Here is a 24,791-nt window from a genome sequence, read left to right as displayed (position 1 = left end):
ACAACTATGACTTATTTTGATAAAATGATCATTCTAACTCAAAAACAAGAATTTACCAATGCCAAACTACCTGCTAGGAATATTTTGAATACAATTTTTATTATGAAAATTATTTATAATTTATGCTTTTGTCATTTAAATATTTTATATACATAATAGTTCTATTTAGCCTTTAGCCTTTTTTTTTATATATATATATATATATATATATATATATATATATATAATTCTTCAATTTACATGAAACATTTCTAAATGTTAGGTTCCTCAGCTGTTTTTAATTGTACAGTATTCTTTTTATACAATTATAGTATTTATTAATATTTTGAATTAGCTTTTTATATATATATATATATATATATATATATATATATATATATATATATATATATATATATATATATATATATATATATATATATATATTTAATTTGGAAGTTTCAACTTTGGGCTTTTTCCATTTTATTAGTTATTAGTAAATATTTCTATTTTTATAAATGGCCAATTCAAACCTTTTTTGAAAGCATCTGTAAACATCAATCCATATATAAAGACAAATAAAGCAGACAACACAATGTATTAATAACCAATAGTATTTAATGATCGCTCCAAGTTCTGCCCTGTACCCCTGAACTAGCTCCGTCCCCTCGAGTGAGTTCTTTCCCACAAACAGTAAAACAGGATCAGGCAATCAGCCGTATCACCAGACCTAAACATATATGACTGCGTGTCCTTTTTGAATGCATGTGTGTCTGTGGGTTTCTATGTGAGGCACAAGACTTTTAATTAATCAATGAAAAATAAAATCTAATTTCATCTCATTTTTCAACGTTAGATTCCATCCAAAGACACGATGAGAAGCAAGAACATACTTGGGGGGGGGGGGGGGGGGGGGCGCTGAGGGAGGGGGGAATCAGTTAGTGTCGCTAAATCTAAAAGAATATGCTTCCTAAAAACACATTTCCATAACAGCATAAAGCAAAAAGAACAAAAACAGAAAGAAAAAATAAAACACTCAAGTCAAACAGCACCACCTACTGGTAGAGCTCAGCTTTGGTCATAGAATAGGGGTGAAAGTGAGCAGGACATACAGACAAACGCCTCCAGAGACAAACGTCTGGGCTAGACCTGTCCATTACATCTCTCACACAGTACAAACATCTGATTCCCAGCATAGAAGATCAACTAACCTAGAGGTCCTGATGCCGATTTGGCCTCAGCAATTATTATGTGATCTGACAGCAGTTCAGAAAGGCGTTTAAACTAGGGTTAACTATTGTTGAAATGAACCCACTGACAGTATTGCTTCCAAAAGTTCATAGATCTGTTCCAGAGGCAAAAAAACGATAGGAGAGACGGGCCGGGACGGGCTTTGTGTCAGCAGGGAGCGTCTCCAGATTCTTTAGGAATATTGTACACTTGAATGTACATTAATATGAGTGGGCTTGTCCCATCAACGGAGTTGTCATGTAAGAAAATTCAAGCTGACCTCGTTATAAATGTGTGTGTGTGTGTGTGTGTGTGTGTGTGTGCGCGTTGTGGGGTGCAGGGCATATACCAGTCTCTTCCACTGGTCTGTGCCGTTGCAGTTCGGTCCTTCTCACAGGTAATGCACCCTCTTGCTCTGGCTTGCTCATTGAGGCGCTTTTTAGTCCCCTCCCATCCAAAAATAAAATAAAACTAACAAATCAAGCCTCCAGATGCCTGGGAGAGGAAGAAGGGTGGAGGGGGTGTGGTTTTGTCTCCACCCCTCTCTTACCCTTTCCTCCTGCTCCCTTGCTCGGCAGGTAAGGGTTATGAGACCCCTTCCAGTGCACTGCAGAGAGGGGCGGGGCAAAATGCGAATGTCCCACACCGCCTGCTCCGGTCAAAACTAGCAAGGATGGGCGGGGCTCTCAATTTGATGCGCTGCTGTTGGAGGAGCTGGAGGTGGAGGCGACGGCCATGCTGGAGTTACCGGTGGCGGCCACTGACTTGCGAATGTGCGGGAGGAGGTAGGGATCACTGGCCAGCTGGTGAACATCGATGCGATCCTCCTTACGGTACACCAAGCATCTGCGAATGAAGGCCTGAAGCGGACAAGAAACTCATTAGAAAGAGTTCAGTTTACATTCCAGTAGAAAAGCATCAATAGCCTTGTGTGGAAGTTCTTTAGGTGAAGACGGGTTTGTGCGATTAATCTAAAAATCATACAGAACCCAGGTTTTATATTAAAGGAGGCAGACAATAAACATTATTGTTCCATGAGCAAATATTAGCCAATCTGACTCACTAAACGAAGTCATTATTATGACAAGTCTCCTAGCAACAAAACCACATTAATGACAGAATCCCACAACCTTTCCTGTGCCACTAAAGTGAGCACAGCATTTAGTGTTGAGCAAGTTGCTTCCTAAAAGGTTAATATGGGACAAAGAGAGCAACAGAAGGGAAACAGCAAGCAAGACATGCATTTTATAATGATCAGAAATACAAGTTTGGTTTTGGACTTTTTCTTTCCCTGAAAATGGTTTAAAAGTCAAAGCAAGTAGAGTTTATGACAACCTTATTATAAAACAATAACAAATGCATTAAACGTGAAACAACATAGTACTGGGAGGTTTTTACTAAACTATCCACGCAGAGATTGTTTTGTTTTAAATAAGTCTCTTATGCACACCAAGCCTACATTTATTTGTTTAAAATACAGTAGAAACAGTAATATTGTGAAATATTATTGCAATTTTAAATCACTGATTTCAATTTCAAAATTTTATAAAAATGTAATTTATTTATTTGACGGCAAAGCTGATTTTTTTCAGCATCATTACTCCAGTCTTCAGTGTCACATGATCCTTCAGAAACCTTTCCAATATGCCGATTTGGTGCTCAAGAAACATTTATTATAAATAGTTTTCTTTAATTTTCAATTATTTGCTGAAAAAGTTCAATATAACAGCATTTATCTGAAACAGAATTTTTTGTAACAAATGTCTCTGCTTTAGATCAGTTTATTATGTCCTTGCTGAATAAAAGCATTCATTTCTTTACAACTTTTTTACTGACCCCAAATTATATTTTATATTTTAAAAAGCATGGTAGTGTAACTAAAATGTTACTATTCCAATAAATATGAATACATGTCAATTTAAAGTAGGGGTGACCCCGAACAGTCTATGATTCGACGCTTCGATAGCATGCACCTGACTACCATTCTTACAGTCGAATATTCGTGGGGTGTTATGATCATGAAGTGAAGTGAAGTGAAGTGACATACGGCCAAGTATGGTGACCCATACTCGGAATTCGTGCTCTGCATTTAACCCATCCAGCGTGCACACACACAGCAGTGAACACACACACACCGTGAACACACACCCGGAGCAGTGGGCAGCCATTTACGCTGCAGCGCCCGGGGAGCAGTTGGGGGTTCAGTGCCTTGCTCAAGGGCACCTCAGTCGTGGTATTGAGGGTGGAGAGAGCGCTGGACATTCACTCCCCCCACCTACAATCCCTTCTGGCCCGAGACTCGAACCCGCAACCTTTGGATTACAAGTCCGACTCTCTAACCATCTCATGCCATTTTGGCTATATGGGGGTGCTCTGATTTTACATAGAACTACTGGTTTTATCCCAATGAGTTAATATACACCCTAATAAGATTATGCTGTAAATAAGAATCTGAAAATAAAGAAGCTTTAAATAAATATTTTAACGTGCGTGAATAAATCCAACCACCCCTATAGATTTAAGTTTCACTTTCCATAATCAGTGACCGACACCAGTTTTGTGCAATTTAGACGAACTGGGGTGGAGAGTGACGTAACAGCTCCCGAAAATATTTTGGTTATATCCAAGGAAGGAAAATAGATACAGTGTTTGTTTTAACGGCACAAACCAGCGTTTGTGCGCTGAACTGCGCTGGTTTGAAGCGATTTGGGGAACATGGGGTGGGAGAGTGATGTCACATGGTCAAAAAAAAAGAATGTTTAATATCTCAAACACCAAACCAGCACAAACGTTCGTTTTTGCGGCACAAACGAATGGCATATGGGATGCCAACTGCACGGAGGTCTACATGCTTCATTCTACTGGTCATCTTCAGTGCGCACAGCTCAAATGCAGAACATTAACAACTACTGTCATATACATAACGTTATAATGAGAGCACTATTGTAAACAAAATGTTGTGAATTCTTAGGGTTTCATTGATGTTTAATGTGAAGTCTTTTAATCAAAACATAAAACATTATTTTGTATCTGCGAGGTGTCCGTTACCCATTTTCCCTGTGTGTTAACGTCCGTAATTATGACTGTAGAATGTCTGACTTGACTCTTGGCAATGCATTTTGCCCCACCCTCAAACACATGATTTATAAATCCTTAGTCAGGGACACCCCTAATTTAAAGAACTTAAAAAAGAACTTACAATTCATAGTCAAATGTGGAAAAGAGAGGAAAAAAAAATATCCAAAAAGTTCTAAAGATTGTAAAAAGGAGTGATGGGAGCCCAGTAAACCTTGTTTCACGATACTTCATCAATCCTGGGACTAAACCTCTCAGCTCTGGGATCACACCATGAAAGAAAACAGTGAACTGTCTGAAGAAGTACCTTAGCCTCAGGTGAGACTCCTGGTTTGGGAGGAAACTGCACCTCTGTGGCTTTGAGAATAGTGTTCTCCTGGAGGATGTCCTGCTGGGATTGATTATGACCGAACGGCTGTGAGGTGAAGCAAGGATAAAAAGATGAGAAAAGAAAGTATTAATATCTCAGCGGACAGTGACAACACCGCTAGTGTTAGAACATGTACGTGTGTTTACCTTCTTCCCATAGAGGCACTGGTAAAAGATGACCCCAACTGACCAAACGTCCACTTTGTTGGAGATCTTAGGTGGCTCTTTTCCAACCACAAAGCATTCTGGGGGAAGATACCTGGAGCACAATAAGGCAAGGGTTTTGCATTTTGGTCTCATATCGCATATTCAGACTTTCAAACCATAAACTACATAAATTTTGTGTTGAGGGAGATCACAGTTCATTTGATCAAATTCAAGTAGTATACAAATCCTGTAACAGTAACAGACCACTCACCAGTATGTCCCCGCCCCCTGTGATGTCAGCTCCATGCCGTCCACCCCGTAGTTGTCGTCGTCCATGATCTTGGACAGCCCAAAGTCTGTGATTTTTATTTCTCCACATGCTGTGCCATTCACCAGCAGGATGTTACCTAGACAAACAAAAGAATCAGTGTTCAACGGTCCCGTCTTGCACTCCATTAAAATGGTGCCAATTCTCATGCTTGGCTAGGTACAGAAGAGTTTAGTGGTCTGTGCATGTCATACCTGGTTTGAGGTCGTAATGGATGATTGGTGGGCGGATCTCATTTAAGTACTTGAGAGCATTGACGACCTGCATTATGATGGATCGGGCCTCTTTCTCTGACATTAGCTTGTGCTGCTTCAGGTAGAAATCCAGATCGTTCCCCTCACAGTACTCCAGAACAGTGCAGAATCTAGAAACAATCCCACATAAAACATGACTTCTTTCGTCCCTCCACTTTTAAGGAGTGAAGTAATGGAAAACAAAACTGCACCAAACAAATATGTCGATTGCAAAACTTTCCAATTAACAACACAAAATTAGGGAAAATGACTGAAAGCTTGAAACAGGACTTCAAATGAGAGACAATCATTTGTAAAGTGTTCGCATTTCAATAAGAGCAAGTATACTCACGAGTCAGTATCCAGGGAGAAGTAGTCATACAGTTTGACTATTCTAGGATGGTCCAGCTCTTTATGGATCCTATATTCTCGACAGGCATGCCTATAAAACATTTCATGACCAACATTCTTCATTCAACAAACAGTCCAATAAATAGCACTGAAGAAACTTTGCATTGACAGTCATGTAACTTTCCCCCCAGTTCCTTTCAATCTATAGTCAAACCCACAAATCAGAGGCCTCATGTATAAAAGGTGTGGTACAAATCAGGATTTATAACAGCAAAAACTGATGTGAAAATATTAGGCGTACACCAACTGAACAGCATGCCTACAAACTTTTTGCACGCATGCATACCAGAAATTAATCCAACATTTTTTCTTGAAATTTAAAGGTAAACAGAAAATTCCAATTTGAGTGAACATTATTATATGCGCAAATGAGCAAGTGCTCTGTCATAATTACATCATTTAGATAAACTGTTCATAGTAATATTTTGAAAGCTGATGTACGTTTACAATTTCCACAGTCTGGTTCAGGAAGAATAATGCATTCTGGAATGCATGGAAAAGGCTGGAAAAGGAGTTTGTGCTCACTTGTGATAGTTCTCTTTCTTTTCATCTCTCCAGTTCTTATTCAGCTGGTGAATCTTCACAGCCACGTACCTCTGCTCAGTCAAATCAAAGGCCTGGAGAAATAGATCAGAATTAAACTAACCATATGCCAGAATGGATGACTAGTCAATTAGTGAAGATGACTAATTTATCTCATTTTCTTCTTCTATTTTCATTTTATTTCACTCCCGCCAGCTGTTTTTGAAACAAAGAATGCGTCCCATTTGAACGTCCCATGATTTTACAAGTCTTCCAGTCAACCCACAGACTACTTGATTATGAAAATATGAAGATTTGTACATCCCTAAATGAAAACATACGCTCTTTCCAATCACAGATCTGTTACCTTATAGACCTCACTGAAGCCTCCTCTACCCAGCAGATGCAAGAGCAAGTAACGGTCATTTAGCGTGGGATGATCTTTAAACCTAAAATCGGAGAGACAGTAATTTAAATCTACCACAGACATTTGAAAAACTCTCAAAAGCCCTCTAAAAATAAACTCCGTACTGAAACCAAAAAAGGCACAAGTGTGGAAATAAACTTTGAAAGTGCATACTGGGAGTTATCTTCATTGTGGATTCTTTTGAGCTCTCGGATGTGAAGATTACGCACACGCTCCAACCGTTCCAGCTCCACTTGAATCTCTGCTTCCTCCTGGCCCAAACACACAGATAACACCAAAACATTAAGACCCGATTCCATGACAACACAAATTTAACCACACGAATGTGATATCAATACCTTCTTCAGGTGTCCGAGTCTCAGTTTGAAGATTTCTTCTTGCTCATGGTATTCTGCTAAAGATAACCTGTGCGAACAAACAAATTAGGCCAAAATCCAATTAAGTTGAATTCCTAAACTACTCAAAGCCTGACATGACAGAAGAACTTACATCTCATTCTCGGCGCCATTGCTCTTGCTCTTGCGTTTGTTGGGTTCTAGGTTGGGAGGAGGAGTCTGACTGGCGTTGGGCGGTTTCTTCTTTATCAGCAGTTTCCTTTGCCTTTCTATGTCCTCTCTCTGCCCATTGACTCTCTCTTGTTGTCTATACAAAGACATTTTTATTTTATGTTTCCGTATTGTTTCAAAGTACTGTCATTCAAAAAGTTCTTAAAGGTCCCATGGCATGAAAATTTAACTTTATGAGGTTTTTTAAAATTAATATGAGTTCCCCTAGCCTGCCTATGTTCCCCCAGTGGCTAGAAATGGCGATAGGTGTAAACCGAGCCCTGGGTATCCTGCTTCGCCTTTGAGAAAATGAAAGCTCAGATGATCCAATCTGGAATATTCCCTTTATGTCGTCATACGGGGAGAGGTTACCCCCCCTTTCTCTGCTTTGCCCGCCCATGAGAAAATGAGCTACGACCGTGCGAGGCGAGCGCAATATTTTTTTTTTCTTCGAGAGACATCATGCTTGTAAACGAGCGAAGCATGGCAGTTGCTCAGAGCAATATGAAAAGCCAACAACGTAGGCTAGCATTAGCTACATGATAATAACTGTAACAGCGTACATAAACCAACTAAAGTACCGTATCCAGTGTTTCCCACAGGATTGTGTGTTATCAGCACATGTTGAAGTAGATTCGTCTCTTAGAAAATATGCGCCGTTAATGCAGCATTAGAAAACTCTATCATTTTTTTTTACTTTCACTTTATGCACGACTGAAGTTAAGACGTTCACCGGCATAACTATTGCGCAAAGTTTGCACGTTGCTTGTGTGATATCCATTGGCTCACCTTCATGGTTTAAAACAGAAATATTTTGAGTATTGCGACATAACCGCAAACCCCCATGCATATGTATCTTAAATTCAGGGAAATATGAAAGAGGAATGACTCGGTATGCCGCGCTGTCTGAAATATGTCTCTATGCTTGTGCGCGCTTCGGGTGTGTGCGAGTACAGCGCACAAGTAACGAATTGAGTTCTGTTTCGTTTCTTCTTCTTGTGGTTTTAAATAGCTTGAACGTGTAAATTGGCAAATTAATCTGCAAATCACATGCTGAACGGTGGGGTCTGGACCTGGTCCGTATATCACAGATCAACTGCAATCCGTTTCTGCCCTAATAGCCTATATGACAGATCAGAGCAATATTTTATTTACTAATTCAATATGAAATCAAATTGCTACTCCATATAAAATCGCATACAACGAAAATACAGAATAATTAGAGCAATCATTTACGCACAATGTCAGAGCGTCATATCTATACACATTTTCTCCAGAATGTTCCCGCAACCGGGTAGGAATTCTTCCACGGCCCGGTAGTGGGTGGCGACCCAGTGGTTGGGGACCTCTGTCCTAGAAAATCACAACTTTTCATTTTCCGTCAGTCTTAATGTACGATGTAACAAGTTTTAAATAGGACAATTATCGAACTCTTTAGTCATTTTTGATGACCAACTGCTAATGGTCTAATCAGATTTAATGATCTATGCTAAGCTAAGCTAAAAGTGCTAACGCCAGACACGGAGATCGGCTGAATCGATTCAAAAACGGTAAAACTCAACTGTTTATCTCTAGGCGAGTTTTAAAATGAGCCTATTTCCAAAAAAAGTGGAGTGTTCCTTTAAGTTTGAGAGAGTGTGGATGTGCAGCTCACATACTTGACTAGATTCTGAAAGGCGTAGCCATCTGTCCACTGCTCTGTAAATGAGGCTCCGTGCCGTACGGTGGTGAAATGGCCCAGGCGTAACCGGTCCTGCATGCTCTTTTCTCTGCATGCAATCTTCTCCTGCTTGGACTGAAAACATACCCACAATTCAGCAACTATAGAAAACGATACCATGGACATGCAGTACACCGTTCAAACTGGATTAAAACTACACATCCATCATCATCATCATTATAAAAAGATTAAATGTGCATACACAACACCACACATTTACCACTGCATATACTCCGAACATACATTTACCTTTTCAATTAGCAGTTTCTTACTCATGGTCACACATTTATTGAGTCGTTCTTTACATCGTTCCAGCATCTTCTGCTGCTCATCGATCTGTCTGCGCAGGTCACAGTTTACCTGTGGCACACAAAAAACACCAACATAAAACTGTATTCTCAACAGTAAAACATTTGATGTGAAATTCACAACTCTGGGCATTAAATAATAGGGGTCATTCATTTTTCTTGTTTATGAAAGAAGTCTCTTATAATCACCAGTCTCCAGTGTCGCATGATCCTTCAGAAATCATTCTAATATGTTGATTTGGTGCTCACGAAACAGGTCTAATTATTATAAATATGAAAACAGCTGTGCTACTTCATATTTTTTATGGAAACAGCAATACATTTTTTTAGGATGCGTTATTGAATAGAAAGTTCAAAAGAATGGTGTTTACTTGATCAGAAGTGCAAATTTCACAGGCTTTATTCACAAAAAGGGTTTCCACATCTCAAGATTTCAATATTGATCTGAATAAAGTCGTACCCTAAGCAGGTCGTCAATACGTCCTTCTTTCTTCTCCAGATCAGAGCTCTTACTGCTCTCCAGTGCTGCTAACTTCTCCATTGTCAACTCAGACTGCGAAGGAGCAAATAATAGTGGATGTCAAAGTGCGGATCTGTAAGTGTCTGCAAAGGTGCGAGACTGCGAGTGTGTTTTTTAGGGTGCGTTACCTGTGTGGCTCGGTGCTGAGTGTGTGTAGAAGCTGGCTTGTGGGAACAGGAGGAGTGCGAGTGGTCTGCGTTTACTGAGCTAATGGAGGAGGGGCTTCCTTGCTGCACCTGTCAATCAAAACCAAAAACACATTTCCATCAACGAACGCAAAATGAAACCAAAAAGGTCACTGTTAAAAAGGATTGTTCACCCAAAAATGAAAATTCTGTGATGAATTACTCACCCTCATGTTGTTCCAAAGCTGTAAGACCGCCGTTCATCTTCGGAACACAAATTAAGATATTTTTTATGAAATCTGAGAGCTCTCAGACCCTCCATAGAGAGCAAGGGTCCTTACACGATCAAGGTCCAGAAACGTAGCAAGGAGACCAGTAAAATAATCCATGTGACATCAGGGGTTCAACCGTAATTCTACGAAGCTACGAGACTACTTTATGTGCGTAAAAAAACTACTTTTTGAAAAAGTTGTCAGGAGTGCGGTCGTGACGCTGAATAGTTAGTTTATAGATTAAGTTTAGCTTTTTAGTTCTGGCGCTTTTATTTAGGCTTCAAAATTCAAAGTTATATTATTTTGTGAAGATTATCTTGATGGACAAAACGTGTAAGTTTCATGAACTATGATTGAACACAGAGCTTGTTTTTTGCGATTGTCCAAAAGCCTATGGAAAAATCCTATTGGTTTTTTGTCGAGGGAACCAGTTTCATGCTAAAAGCCGATCCGCCTACAGAGTGACGTCATAGTTCCCCCACTACCGTTTTCTTTGCATACAAAATGTATTCTCGTAGCTTCATAAAATTACGGTTGAACCCCTGATGTCACTTGGATTATTTTAGCGATCTCCTTGCTACGTTTCTGGACCTTGATCATGTAAGGACCCTTGCGGTCTATGGAGGATCAGAAAGCTCTCAGATTCCATTAAAAATATCTTAATTTGTGTTCTGAATATGAACAGGTTTGAAACGACATGAGGGTGAGTAATGACAGAATTTTCATTTTTGGGTGAACTAACCCTTTAATAAGAGCGCCACTTTGCACTTCTGCCAGCCTTCTGCACTGCTACTCTAGAATCATGTTTTATTATAATAATTACAGCTACTGCGACAGTAAATGAACAAATGTAACTCCTATGATTATAATCCTTGTATTGAACTGCTTATACACAGCTACAGCAATCACTTGCCATCTAAGCATCAGCTACAGCAGTATACAATTTGCAATGCGCACAACATGTATCCCTATCGTTTCATTTTTTCAATTATCTTTAGTTTTTATTGCTGCGGAACATCATTCACAATGCTGTTTTTACTGCCCAAATGCAAGTTGCACAGAACAAGTTGAACATTCCACTGTATATATATATAGCAAAACTGACATAACATCGATCAAAAGATAGGTCACCCAAAAATGAAAATGCTGTCATCATTTACTCACCCCCATGAGACTTAACCTTTAAAACACAAACTTAAATATTCATGAAACTACTTGATACATATGAATAAATTTAACAATGCCTTTATGACACTTCTGGATCTTCTAAGTTTTGATTAATTGGACTTTAAAATGGAGGGACAGAAACCTCAGGTTTCATTAAAAATATTTTAATTTGTGTATAGATGATTAACCTAGGTCTGATGAGTTTGGAACAACATGATGGTGAGTATTTGACAATTCACATATTTGGGTGAACTATCCCTTTAATAGTTATAGCAACAAGAGGTAACGAGAGGTTTGGCAGTAAGAAAGAGACTCACGGCAGCAGGAGGGTTTGAGAGAGAGTGCTGTGGAGAGGACCGTGCCACTGGCGGAATGCCACGAGCTGGACTGGTACCAGTACCACTACCCCCCGCAAACTACACACAAACATGTTCAAATGACTTTGAAGTTAAATCAGAAAAAAATGTGTATGAAAACAAAATTTAACCCAGAATGGGGGATCAAATGGATACTAAAAACAGAATGAACGAACTACATGGGCCTACCTCAAAATAATCACTAATTTTATGTCCTCTCCCTCCTCCTTTGCCTAGGGTAAAAAAACAAAACAAACAACAATAAAAAAACAACAAAAAAAAAATTTCATAGTCATTGTGATAAACAAAAGACGCAACATACACCTGCTGAGAACCAGTGCATTCAGCATCATTCACAACACAGTGTTATGAATGATGCTCAAACTCACCCTGGTTGTCAAAAGGGTCTCCTTTCCTTTTACGTGTTCTCTGGTCATTAGATTTCTTCTCTGGGGTCTGAGTAGGAAGAGAGAGGGAGGGATTGAAAGAAAGTGAGAGAGGGCGGGTTTGTAAGCTGCCAGGCAAACGCAAGAATCCATGACTTCCCCTCATTCCACAACCCCATTCATTCCAGAGGTTTCCATTGAAATGTTAGAGAATACGAGCTCATACAACCTGAAGGACTGGACAACAACATCCAAAGACTGCAGAGACAACAAACTCTGCATGTCTGCCCGTTTTAAATAAACCGCACATGATTTAGTTTGCGATGTCTGGTAATACTGTTTTTGAACAACATGGTTTCTTGTTCTTCATATTCTTTTTTATTGCATCGGGTCTAAAAAAAATAAAAGGACTTATAATTGGCAATTGTTTTAATAATCGAATTCTATGAGAATAGACAAGTCCACATCACAGCTATAATGATTAAGACATCGAAACAAGATTGCAGGAATAATTTTAGGATTTTTTTCCCCCAGCTGATAAGCAATAAATAAAAAACACTGACAGCCAATCAGAATTCATCTAAGAGCCATCAGATATCATAATTGTAGTAGGTGGTTAGTATAAACAGAATGTTATCAGCTGCTGATGTGGACTTTATTAAAGTTATTGTTTTATAGATATATTGTTCTAGAAGCCTTTAGTCAGGCTTAATGATGTTACAACTCTAAAGTGGACAACAATAATCAGATTATTACTTTGTTAAAAATACATTTTCAGAAATATGTAAATGCTGTGCTTCTTTCTGTTTGACCATAATGCCGTACTGTCTGTTCGTCTGACCAATGGCAGACAGGGTCATTATTCTTGAAATGTCATTCGTTGAAACTATCTGGCCAGAAATTACAAACCTAACCTTTGTCTGAGTGCAACACAAGTAAACAATTACAGATGTGCATTTCACTGATTAACAACATCCAGATGCCAAATATTAAAGAGAGGAGCCACTAAATCCAGAAGTGGAAAAACAAAAAAAAACAAGTCTTTCCAACCAAACACCCTGGGTGAAATAAATAAAACATGACGCCGACTACAACATTAGAACACCGAGCTGGACCTCCCTGACTGTCAACGGGAAACACATCAGAAAGAGAAACACTTTAGTGACTGAACAACTGTTTGAGCTTCAGATGTGTACTAACCTCCAGCTCTTTGTCACTGAGGGAGCCCACGCTACATAAGCTCTGGTTAGACGACTCGTTGTGTCCAGAACCCTGCAGAGAGGAAGACAACAGATAACAGGATTTGCATTTCCTGAAGGATAGATCGGTGCTAGAAGTCTTCAGTTCTGTGAAAATAAAACTGAAATGCATAAAAGCCATTTTGTTGTTATTACAGTTATTGGCGATTGTGTATGAAGCATTAAAATGGATAAAAATATGCAATAAACATGCAATACATCATGAAATATTCACTTGTGCATATTCTAAATAATTTCTTTTTAATTTAGCTTTTTTAGTAAGTTTCGATATGCAATTAAATCTGTTGACTTTGAAAATCACCTTAGAAAGAACCTTTTATTATTTAATATTTAAGCTAATGGATTTTCACATTTAATCAGCACAACAACAACAACAACAAAAAAAAGTCACAGATTGCAAATTTCCCCAATCAATGTGATGTCAGTCTCTCTTTCCGATTTCAAACACTAATTCCTTCCTAATTCTGCCTCTAACTCTCTCTCTTGACCTAGAGGTGAATTACCCTAATTATCTAAAACTAAAAAGGGTTTCATGGTTTGGTTGAAGAAATTAACAAAAAATACCAACAAATGTAGCTCTAGTTCTGTGAGAAATAGTTGCATGTGTGCGCACAACAGTTTTTGAATCATTATCTCAGTTTGATAAGCATGTTATTAATAAGCCTTTGGTAACTCAAATAACGCTTGTGTAAATAAAGCCTTCCTGCTCTGAGCTAAACATGCAATGAGATTCAGAGAGAAAGAGTGACAGATGCTGGTCAGGTCAGGCTAAAACCCTGCACAATCCAATAACACAGCGATAAACACCCCCGTGCTGCTCACCTACTGATAGTTCTTTCAATCAATTCAGTGGTTAAAATTTCTCAGATCAAACCAAACAGATGCTGAGTAGAAGGTCCTTCTAAAAACATCCCACGTTGCCCAGACAGTGGAGTGGACTCTCTTGGCCATGGCAGTGACCAATGAACATCATCTAACACTGAAAAACTGACAAATCGTTGTCCTTGTGCTCGGAACTGATCCAAAACGTTTCCTCAAAGACGCATACAGCAAATGCACATAGATATCTAGGGTCTTTTTGGAGTTTTCTATAATGCTTGCACACAACAGGGGGCACCTCAGTCGTGGTATTGAGGGTGGAGAGCGCTGGACATTCACTCCCCCCACCTACAATCCCTGCTGGCCCGAGACTCGAACCCACAACCTTTAGATTACGAGTCCGACTCTCTAACCATTAGGCCACAACTTCCCACATGCGTATTTGTATGTAAACAAAGATTATTTCAGGTCCACACCACCCATTTCAATCCAATCGTAACTCCATTCAGATCAATCCCAATCACATTGATTAAGGCTTTTCAATCTGACTGAGCCATCAATCCGATTACTAACAGATTGTTTGGGTGCATGGGAATGTAGCTAACGTCATTTATTAGCATTTCTACAATTGCATGTGTCTATTTTGTGCAGACAATGTGAATAAACTACAACAGGTAAACTTGTTAGCTGTGTGGATGCAATTTACAGTGAATAAATATTGTGTATTTTTTGGGCTGAAATACCAAGAGGTATTTCACTTGTTGCCAAATAACTTTTTTTTTAGTCATTAATTTATCAGTTGAGAAAAGCACACCCAATTCAATTACCAACCTAATTATTCAACATAAATACAACTACCGAGACTTTATTTTTGCTTTTTTGGATAAATGACCAATTTAATTCCGTTTGCAATCTTTCCATGAAAAATGTATTTAGTTGCAACATTATATGGAACACTGCCCTAACCCTGCAGCTAAAATCTCCTCTTTTTTTTTTTATCCAAAAAGCTAATTGAAATGACAAGCATGAGCTTTCGTAGAAAATGACAGTAACAACTGGGCAAAAGCAGGAGGAAAAAATGAACTTGACATGTAACAATGCATGAAAGACAGGCCCAGGGACTAGACAAACACATGAATGAGTGAAGACGACATACCAATAGATGAGGTCTAATGTGAGAATGTATGTGCAGGAAAGACTGATTATCATAAACAAATAGAAATGGGGGCAGAAATATATCAGTTAAGCCCCTTTCACACTGCACGTTGGTCCCGGAAAATTGCCGGAGTGCCTTCTGTGTGAACGCAACCACATTCATTAGTTGTCAGTTATAATCATAAAAATTAAAGGAAATAAACATTTGAAATATATCAGTCTGTGTGTAATGAATGAATCTAATATACAAGTTTCACTTTTTGAATGGTATTACTGAAATAAAATCAACTTTTTCATGATATTCAAATTTTATGACCAGCACCTGTACACGTCACATGAAATGGCACGTGTCTTTACGGGATCTTTACGGGTTGTGTGTGAACGCACGCACAGATTCCAGGAAAATCACTGGCAGTGTGAATGATCCAAAATCGAACGATCCGGGAACAATTGCCGGAACACATTACCCGTGTATTTTCCGGGAATCTCTGTGTGAAAGGGGCTTTAGAGACCAGACAGACCTTGGCAACTCCGACTCCTGTGAAACGGGCCTCCAGAAGCTCCTGCCTGCGAGGATCCAAGCTGTGCAATTCCTCCATCATGGCTGCAAGAGAGAGGAAGAGTGTGAATGACATTATGTAGCCATAGTGATGCTGACAGATTGATGGGACAGTAATGCGTGTGACATGTCGAGTCATGTGTCCCCAATACATGTTTTCGAGCGCATTCTGAGATAGATTCATTACTCAGCCTCCCTACCACCACTCATTCAGTCATTAACTCACTCCCACCTGAAGCCATATCCTATAGACAGCCTGAGAGAAATCACCATGATCATGCAAGATCTTCACAGATCAATTCATATCAAACCACATGCAACACGTGACCTGCAGTGCATTTAACAAAGAAACATTGATTTTCAATCAATCAGACTTGTGTTTGACCAGAAAACAACTGCTACCAGTGCAAAATCACACACTATGGTTAATATGATCTGAGAAAGTGGCTGAGGAGAAAGAAAAAAAAACATGCACAATGTTACCTGAACAACTCTAACGTTATATACACTTCCTAACTAACCAGCCAACCAAACTACACAACGTTAGAGCAACCACCGATTTATGTGTTAGTTAAATCTCATCCGTTGCACGTCCAACATGATTTAAACACCTAATTCAATGGAATCTGTAATCGCTTGTTCCAGCATATTGTATATAATTTCAGGATAACATGATGAATTGGCCTGGGTTAATAAGTTATCATTCTGGCTCCATCATTAGATGTATGCGATTGATTGAAATAACGGATAACTTACAGAAAATCGGAAGAAACAACGTTTTAAAGGACAAAGAAAACAAAAGAAACTAAATACCGTCTCAGTATCTCTTTAACGTACCCCTGGGTTTTGCTTCTATTGTCTGTCGTTTCTACACTGCCCTGCAAATTCTTCTGCTAGCCTCCTTAAACTGCCACATTTGTCTTTGTACCTGTTTTATAGGGGTCTTTTCTCCCTCTTGCCGTTTTATCTGATCTCTTTTCTTCGACCGTTCTCCTCCTCTGGTCTCCCGTCTCAGCCTGACATCTCAGCGCTAGGCCTCAGCCGAATCCCCGACCCTCGCCTGCGCTCGGTGCCTGCTGTGTCGCTAGAGGACGCCAGCTCCGCGTCCTACCGTAGTCCGAGGACTGCGAGACCTCCGAGGCCTTGATCTCCCGAACCCGCTTTTCTCCGCTGGCCTTCTGCGATATCTATGTTCTACCAGATCTGAGGCATGTGGTACTTCGCTGCAGATCCGCACCTAACGAATTCCTATCCGAAATGACGGTATTCGCTTCGAAGTTAGTTAACTGCTGTCCCGTGTGGAGATATTTAGTTTCTCTTGTTTGTCTTCGCAGCTCTGGGTCAGCAGCACCGAACCGGGATCAAGTCCTGGAATGATAAATCGGCTCTTTAAATTCCGTTCCACCCTAAAAATCTCCTTTTACAAAGATTAGGTGATGTAGATGAAAAAATCCTTTTCCAAATCAGGTTAGCGAAATCAGATTCGGTTCGGTTCTCATTTTTTTTTACAATGTAAACAATAATCGGTAAATCTCATATTTTCTCGTGAGATTGTGCAAGACATACCTTTCAACCACGCCCATATCCACTAGCAAACACTTATCAATGAAAGGAAAAGTCAATTAATATTTTTTCTCTGTTTTTATTATAGGGTTTAAAGCAGAGCACATGCAGCTTTATTAAATAAAATATTGCCTACTATACTGTGGGCAAGTTTTTTGCCCAGTCAAATATTATGAAATAAAGCCTATAAAACCTGAAATGGAAAAAAAGTGGACAGTGACTCAGATTGTCCTGTATTATTGTGATTGTTTAGATGAAAGGACAGAAATGATTATTATCTCTATTGGTACCACATATCAAAGCATGCGCAAAATGTAAATAAAGGTATAATGAAAATGTATTGACTACAATCAAGCAGGAGTCACTTTTAATAAAATAGCCTGATGACTAAAAGTGGAAGTTCACATTTGATTTATTAATTTACATTTATCCAGTTTGCAGCGATCCCTGATATTTTCAGCTTTTCCATACATGCTGAAATTAAGCTTTATTTAGTGATCCCAAAATGAACAATAATAATTCATTAAAGAGCCATATATTAGCTTGGTAGCTGATAAATGAGAAAACAGAGGGAAAAATAAAACGATAGTCAGAGAGGCTTTGTTTTAATACAGCATGTGGTTTATTTATAAGTTTAAAAAAAGTCCTTAAAACCATCACTCAGTGTGATACACAGAAAGTGTCAAGTCCTCAAGTGCATCATGGGAACACTTGTCCTCCGTCAACATTCCCAAGTACGCTGCGTAAGATTGCGTCTCATACAGGTCACATGTGTCAGCACTGCGATCCTCCATGGTGTTGTGACCTGTCCATCATCTTTAAAACAACCAAATCACAATATCCTTATGGTTCAGCCCAGATGTTCTCGATCTCTCCAAATAAGAAGTCTTGATTCTATGTGGGCGCCAGGACCTTGCGATACTTGCACTGTACCCAGACTCTGTACATAGTCAGCTGTTTTCCTCTGTTCACCTGTAGGCGCCGGTCCACCATGTTCTGCACCTTCTCCAGGCCGGCATTGGAGAACAGATCATGCAGCTCATCTAGAGGAAAATGACAAAATTCAGACAAGAAACCCTGTAAATGTGTGGCATCCTTTTAATTTAGTATTATTTCATAATTACTTTTTCATGGCACATAGTGCAACCAAAGTGTACTCATCAAATAGCGTTTTTATTACATAAGTGTAGAATGCAAGTCTAAATGTGCATTTACCTTGTGTGAAAAAGTAGACGCGTGTTCCATCTCCTCTAACGTAGAAATTTTCAGACAAGCACCTGCCTGATAAAGAAAAGAGCAAGCAAGTTTTTGTTGTATTTAAGGTTATTGCCATATCAGCTAAACGCAAACAATACAATAAATGCAAACATTTCAATAAATTAAAGAAAAAAAATTAAAGACTGATTATTAGACTTTTTTTTAGGGCTGTCAAATGATTAATCATGAGTAATCAAATATGTACATATTATATGTATATATGAACACACACATGCATGTATATACTTAAGAAAAATGTTTTAGATATAAAATATTTATATTTATATAGAATGTGAATTATATAGAATTAATCATTTAACAGCCCTAAAGTACTTATGATAACAATTGTTAAAGTTTCTTTGGGTTCATCTTAAAAATTAACTCCTCCAAAGTTTGGCGTAATAAAAATCATTGTATTATGAGATTAAAAATGCCATACTGACTTTTTGGTCAGCGAAATATGTAAACAGACACTTTTGCTTTGTGCATTTCCAAGTGTTTCAAACACAATGCAAGACAACCAACTGCAATCCAGACATGACCTACAGATTTTCTTTTGAAAAATGATCTTGAAAGACAGACTTTTCACATGGGTGCATCATCTACCTTTTTTGAAACGAAGCTGTGCCATGTCATAGCGGCCATAGTCTCTCAATAACAACACTCCTCCAGGTTTCAGCAGTCGTGCTAATCTATTAATACAGTTCTGCATCCTGAAAGAGACGGATTAAGTAGTTCATAGATTGTTAGTACTAGTAGTCAACATCAAGAGAGCAGATAATAATATGCAAGGGATAATGCAGACAGATTACTGCATTAAAGTTTTTGATATTCTTCATATGCTGTGTGGTGGTCAGTTCACACTGATAGAAATTTATCTTTTCCAGTAAGATTTTTTTTTTTTTTTACATTTTATGGGCATTTTTACCTTTATAAAGGTTTTTTCTAAAAATCTCCATTATCTTTAGAGTCAAATTCTTACATTTAATCAGTGAATTATAATAATAAGACATTTGGGCTGTTATCAAGCAAATGAAATCAGTATCAGCATAATTCATCTTTGCAATGCAGAGGAAACACAGAAGCTACATCTGAAGTGGCATTTAGATGCGTTTACACACAGTTTAATGCAGGACATGAATGCTTTTAACCTGCAGTTACAAATGCATAAATAATGTTTTGATGTATTAAACATAAAACGCTGAATGCTGATATTTGAAATTATTTAAATAATAAAAGATATTTTGAAAGTGAAATTAAACCGCCAGTAGGTGGCAGCAAGTCACTGTTAAACATTGATTCATTCAAGAACTAAACAGTCATTTGTTCATAGATGCAAAACTGCGGAGCCCCTTAGAGCTCATGGTGGTGGAAAGATTTTGGGGTGGATGAAAAAAATATTTTTTAAATCTTTTGCGTTCCCTCGCAAAACTGTTTGCGTTCCCTCGCAAAGATGTTTGCTTTCCCTCGCAAAACGCTAACATATTTGCGAGAGAACGCAAAGTTTTGCGAGGGAACGCAAAAGATTTGAAAATATTTTTTCCTCCCACCCCGAATTTTTTTCACCCACCCCGAAATCTTTCCACCACCATGAGCTCTAAGAAATATGGTGTCTAAAACCTACGGAGCCCCTTAGAGCTCATGGTGGTGGAAAGATTTCGGGATGGGAGGAAAAAATATTTTTTCAAATCTTTAGCGTTCTCTCGCATCTTGAGAACGCAAAGCATCTTTGCGAGAGAACGCAAAGTTTTGCGAGGGAACGCAAAAGATTTGAAAAATATTTTTTCCTCCCACCCCGAAATTTTTCCACCACCATGAGCTCTAAGGGGCTCCGTAAAAAAATTATCTTAAGGGGCAGTCGTGGCCTAATGGTTAGAGAGTTGGACTCGTAATCAAAAGGTTGCGGGTTCGAGTCTCGGGCCAGAAGGGATTGTAGGTGGGGGGAGTGAATGTACAGCGCTCTCTTCACCCTCAATACCCTCAATACCACGACTGAGGTGCCCTTGAGCAAGGCATCGAACCCCCAACTGCTCCCCGGGCGCCGCAGCGTAAATGGCTGCCCACTGCTCCGGGTGTGTGTTCACGGTGTGTGTGTGTTCACTGCTGTGTGTGTGCACGTTGGATGGGTTAAATGCAGAGCACGAATTCAGAGTATGGGTCACCATACTTGGCAGTATATGTCACTTCACTTCACTTAATTAACTTCTTGTTTATTGAACAGGTGTAAAAAAAAAAAAGTTTGGAAAAAAACAGCATTCTTTGTGTGAAATTGATTAACTATAGGCTATATGAAGTGGTATAAATATATACATTTTCTGCCTCCATGTCTTGAATTTGTGATCATTCTAAATGCATTTTAATAAACTGATTAATGCAACGCACTCTAAATGTATATACACACTAGTCTAGACTTCACATAATATATGCGTGCACTCTGTGGGGTCTTTTGAATGGTTTTTGCTAAATAATCGATAGTGTCAAAATCGCACAACGTTAAAACAACAAATACGATATTATCACAGATGAGACATATATATATATATATATATATAGCAGGGTGTCCGATGGCCGATATATATCATTTTTATTTATTATAACTAATATTTAAGAAATTTGAAATAATTTGAAAATGATAAATCTGTAAAATAAATAGCCTTATACTTTAGATGACAACTACTTGATTCTCTAATCCTATTACAGCATTTTTCACAAATAAAGAAATATTTAAAAATATATATAAATAAAAAAAGAAGTAAACACTGTAACCAACAGGCATCTCAGTAATCTGGGATGTTTGTGTGCATTGAGAATTTTATTTTTTTAATTAAATAATGAGGTGACACTCATTTTGCATTCAGTTCACATGGACCGACCGTCACGCAGAGAACACGCAATCATGCAGGATACAAACGCACACTTCACAAGATCTCACAGATAGATTCAAGTCTGCAAGGTTTGTGAAATTAAATGGTTATTATTAGACATTCAAAGATCTGTTTAAATGAATGCGTATTTGTTGGATGCTGATGATTAACGAGAAAGTATTATGTTTGCTTTACTATTACTAATGATCTAAAAGTAATCGTTACAATACTTTCTACCTTTAAATTCCCTTGTTTAACATTCTATCTAATTATTTGACAGACTTCTATCCCTATTAGATAGAACTGTGCAGTCATGAAATATTGTCATATTTCGGTCGACCGTAGTGTCAATATTTCGGTCGACCACTGCTTCTGGTGTTTGTGTTGTAATAAAAATACATAGAAAATATGTCAGTTTATCTTTTTAACAGATTTTTTTAATTAGTATAACTTAATTTAATAATTTTAAGACTTACTGGGAAAGTTCTTTTAGTTAAGAAGCACTCTTTTAAAGGTTTTGTGCTTGATTTTATTCGTCACTGCTCACCCACAGTGTCATTAACACTCACTTCTGAGGATGCAGGGCGGACAGCACAAATATGAGCACAACGACGTCCAGGCTGTGATCTGGTATTGGATACTCTGCAGATGCATCACTCATATCATGGACGAACGCATGACAGCGTGACGGGTCATATTCAGGATTTGACTGCCAAAAAAAACATGTTGAAACATGCATAAAGATCAGCTATAAATACAGAACGCAGATTTCTTAGTTAAAAAAACGATAATGAAGCTTCCTGTCACTTACTCTGACAAGGTCAACAGCCGTGCTAGAAAAATCACAACAGCAAACAAAGAGTCCTGGGTCACTGTAAAGCAAAAATAAAATAAGTTATTTCACCTATGTGAGTGGCAAACACTGTGGACAGGTCTGGTTGGTTTATATCTGGACTCACTTGTTGGTTTTTAAGATGGGAAATACTGTATTGCCTACTCCACAGCCCACCTAAAGACCCCCAAAACACACACACACACACACACACACACACGAGAGAATGAGCATATTCAGAGGCTGGGGTTTGCTACTGACAAGGCTTTCATTTTCATCAAGGGTTTCCATAACAGAACAGTTGACCCAAAAATTAAAACCATCATCCTTTACTTACTCTTATTCCATATAATTAAAGTGAATGGTGAGTACAGCTGCCACTGGTCACCTTTCACTTTCAGTGTATTTCATGTTTCTCAAAAATATCTCCTTTTGTGGTCGATGCCAGAATGAAAATGAGAGCAAGTAAATAATATGACAGGATTTTTGGGTGAACAATCCTTTTAAATGTTTTCTACCATATTTAAAAAAAAAAAAATCACCTCCAGGATGCGATAGGATGCAGAGGCTCCAGGAAATTCAGTGCCAGTGTGAGTCGAGGGAACATCTTCACCATTTAATAGATTCTCCTCAGAGTCTCGTGGAGGCTTTTGTTGAGGAGCCAGCTCAGGAAACTCTGTAAACAGCCAATGGCGATCCTTGAAGAAGCGGTTCTCATGAATGGTGTAGAAATCGTTCCAGTACTCATTGGCCCTGTTGTCAAACTCTTCTGACGGAGATACAAACAAAGAGAAAATTTAGCACCCCCCAAAAAAGGATGAATTCAAACAGCATGCCTTTGTAAGCAAGTAGGTGATCTACTGAACTAAAACAAAAATAAAGCTAAACAGAATGTCAAAAGCACATTTTAACAATTTAAATTAATAGCGAAAGTATACAAATAAAAGCTAATTTAAAATAGTAACAGTACATAAATAATAATAAACTAACACTGGATACAGAGTTTGATCAGGAACAACTGTCTATTTATAGCTTAATTTAATTGTATGTACACATATCATTACATTTTTACTATAAAGCAAATGTAGGCAGTAGATGGATGAACCTTGTTTCTCTGCCGGGAGAGGTTGACTGTTTTCCTGCACCTTCTTCTGTGCAGCCTCCTCCTGTTCTGCTGACCACTCCACATTATCCCTACAGGAGGAAATATCATTTAACAGTTCTGTTCTACATCACATACAGAAGCTACAGCTAATCAATGCTTTATGGCACTTTTTGGAGTTTTTAGTTTTCCAATCGTTTGTGATCACTGTGAGTTAATTAACAATAATAATAATAATATTTTTTTTATTAGGTGAACATTTACACACAGTATATACCCATTGAACAAATTCATAGCTAATTAAACATTTCATTGAACACACACAGAATAATGTATATTCCCGTAATTTCATTATTACTTTTCAATAAATAAATAATAAATAAAAATCGCACTCGTAATTTTAACACAGTCTGTTTTCCAGGTTGGTACTATGCAGTTATTTCTGTACTACACACGCATTTCCTCCTCTGGTGTTACTTAGGAGAAAGACTCCTCTAAATAGCTACTTGGTGAATTTAGCTTGGAAACACCTTATAAGGCTCTAAAAACCTTGATAATCCTTTCGAAATGTCCAGACAGAGTGAGTGGCAAGCTGACAGCACGGTCAGAAAGTGTCAGGAGTGAGTGAATGAGGCAGACAGCCAGTCTAATAACACACCACGCGTTGTGCTGAAACACCTGCCGCGGGTCTGTGAGGAAGCGAGTGCCGAACTGCGGTCGTTTCTGGGCCTCGGCGGCACTCTCTGTGGCTCCATCAGTTTCTGGCATGTTTTCTGCGGAGGAAGAAGGTCCAGCAGCAATAGCAGCAGCCGCCGCCATGATCACGCGAACCGGATGCACATGGCTGTTCAGTGCCAGTGTCTCCTCCCAGTTCAGGAAATAACGCCACCTGTCGACCATTCTCCAGACATTTTCACTCCGTTGCGACAGGGTTTTTTTTTTCTTTTTTTTTAAACTTTTATTTACTTTACCGGTGACACACAGGGAGAACTAAAAAACAAACCAAAATATATGGCATAAAACATAAGCATAAGCATCATCTTCATATGAAAATGAAGTAAAATTGTAATATTCTCTGATATAATATATTGGATAACTTGCGACACTCACAAAACTCATAACATTTAAAATACAGAATCATATATGAACTAATTATTTATTAGCTCATATATGATATTATGAACTAATAAACATTATTATTTATTATTAATAATAATATTATTTTTCTTTTATCACAATACCACAATTAAATTGAGTTATG

General features: G+C 38.4%; 1 protein-coding gene across 3 annotated transcripts; it reads right to left on the bottom strand.

Annotated features, from left to right (window-relative positions):
- Positions 1-576: 576 nt before the first annotated feature.
- Positions 577-24,362, bottom strand: LOC306857915 (serine/threonine-protein kinase tousled-like 2). 3 transcript variants are annotated; one of them, XM_079398189.1, is made up of 28 exons: positions 24,189-24,362; positions 23,534-23,622; positions 22,971-23,197; positions 22,556-22,605; positions 22,408-22,468; positions 22,166-22,305; positions 19,339-19,445; positions 18,691-18,756; positions 15,875-15,957; positions 13,321-13,392; positions 12,124-12,190; positions 11,924-11,967; positions 11,696-11,794; positions 9,943-10,050; positions 9,755-9,847; positions 9,236-9,346; positions 8,925-9,061; positions 7,211-7,363; positions 7,060-7,126; positions 6,875-6,972; positions 6,662-6,743; positions 6,298-6,389; positions 5,714-5,803; positions 5,323-5,492; positions 5,072-5,207; positions 4,801-4,912; positions 4,592-4,699; positions 581-2,069 (listed from the first exon to the last, which is right to left on the bottom strand). In XM_079398189.1, the coding sequence occupies exons 1-28, from the start codon at positions 24,347-24,349 to the stop codon at positions 1,896-1,898; spliced, it is 2,997 nt and encodes a 998-aa protein (XP_079254315.1). In that variant the 5' UTR covers positions 24,350-24,362; the 3' UTR covers positions 581-1,895. The 3 variants fall into 3 exon arrangements, with proteins under 3 accessions (XP_079254313.1, XP_079254315.1, XP_079254314.1); XM_079398188.1 differs by lacking the exons at positions 18,691-18,756; positions 19,339-19,445; positions 22,166-22,305; ... (3 more) ...; positions 23,534-23,622; positions 24,189-24,362 and adding exons at positions 16,841-17,280; positions 17,479-17,617; XM_079398187.1 differs by lacking the exons at positions 18,691-18,756; positions 19,339-19,445; positions 22,166-22,305; ... (3 more) ...; positions 23,534-23,622; positions 24,189-24,362 and adding an exon at positions 16,841-17,447 and having other exon boundaries at positions 577-2,069.
- Between the last annotated feature and the right edge of the window lie 429 nt (positions 24,363-24,791).

Source organism: Barbus barbus, assembly GCF_936440315.1.
Source record: "Barbus barbus genome assembly, chromosome: 3".
NCBI lineage: Eukaryota > Metazoa > Chordata > Actinopteri > Cypriniformes > Cyprinidae > Barbus > Barbus barbus.
Note: the sequence above shows the minus strand (reverse complement) of the source record. Positions and strands in the feature narration are given on the sequence as shown.

Excerpts from the sequence above, each read along its gene's own strand:
- LOC306857915 (XM_079398189.1), bottom strand. The coding sequence starts at position 24,349 with ATGGCGGCGGCTGCTGCTATTGCTGCTGGACCTTCTTCCTCCGCAGAA. Across the intron at positions 18,757-19,338 it reads ACAGCTTCGTTTCAAAAAAG|GCAGGTGCTTGTCTGAAAAT; the intron begins GTAGATGATGCA and ends TTTCTTTATCAG. Across the intron at positions 15,958-18,690 it reads CGTCTACTTTTTCACACAAG|CCATGATGGAGGAATTGCAC; the intron begins GTAAATGCACAT and ends TCTCTCTTGCAG.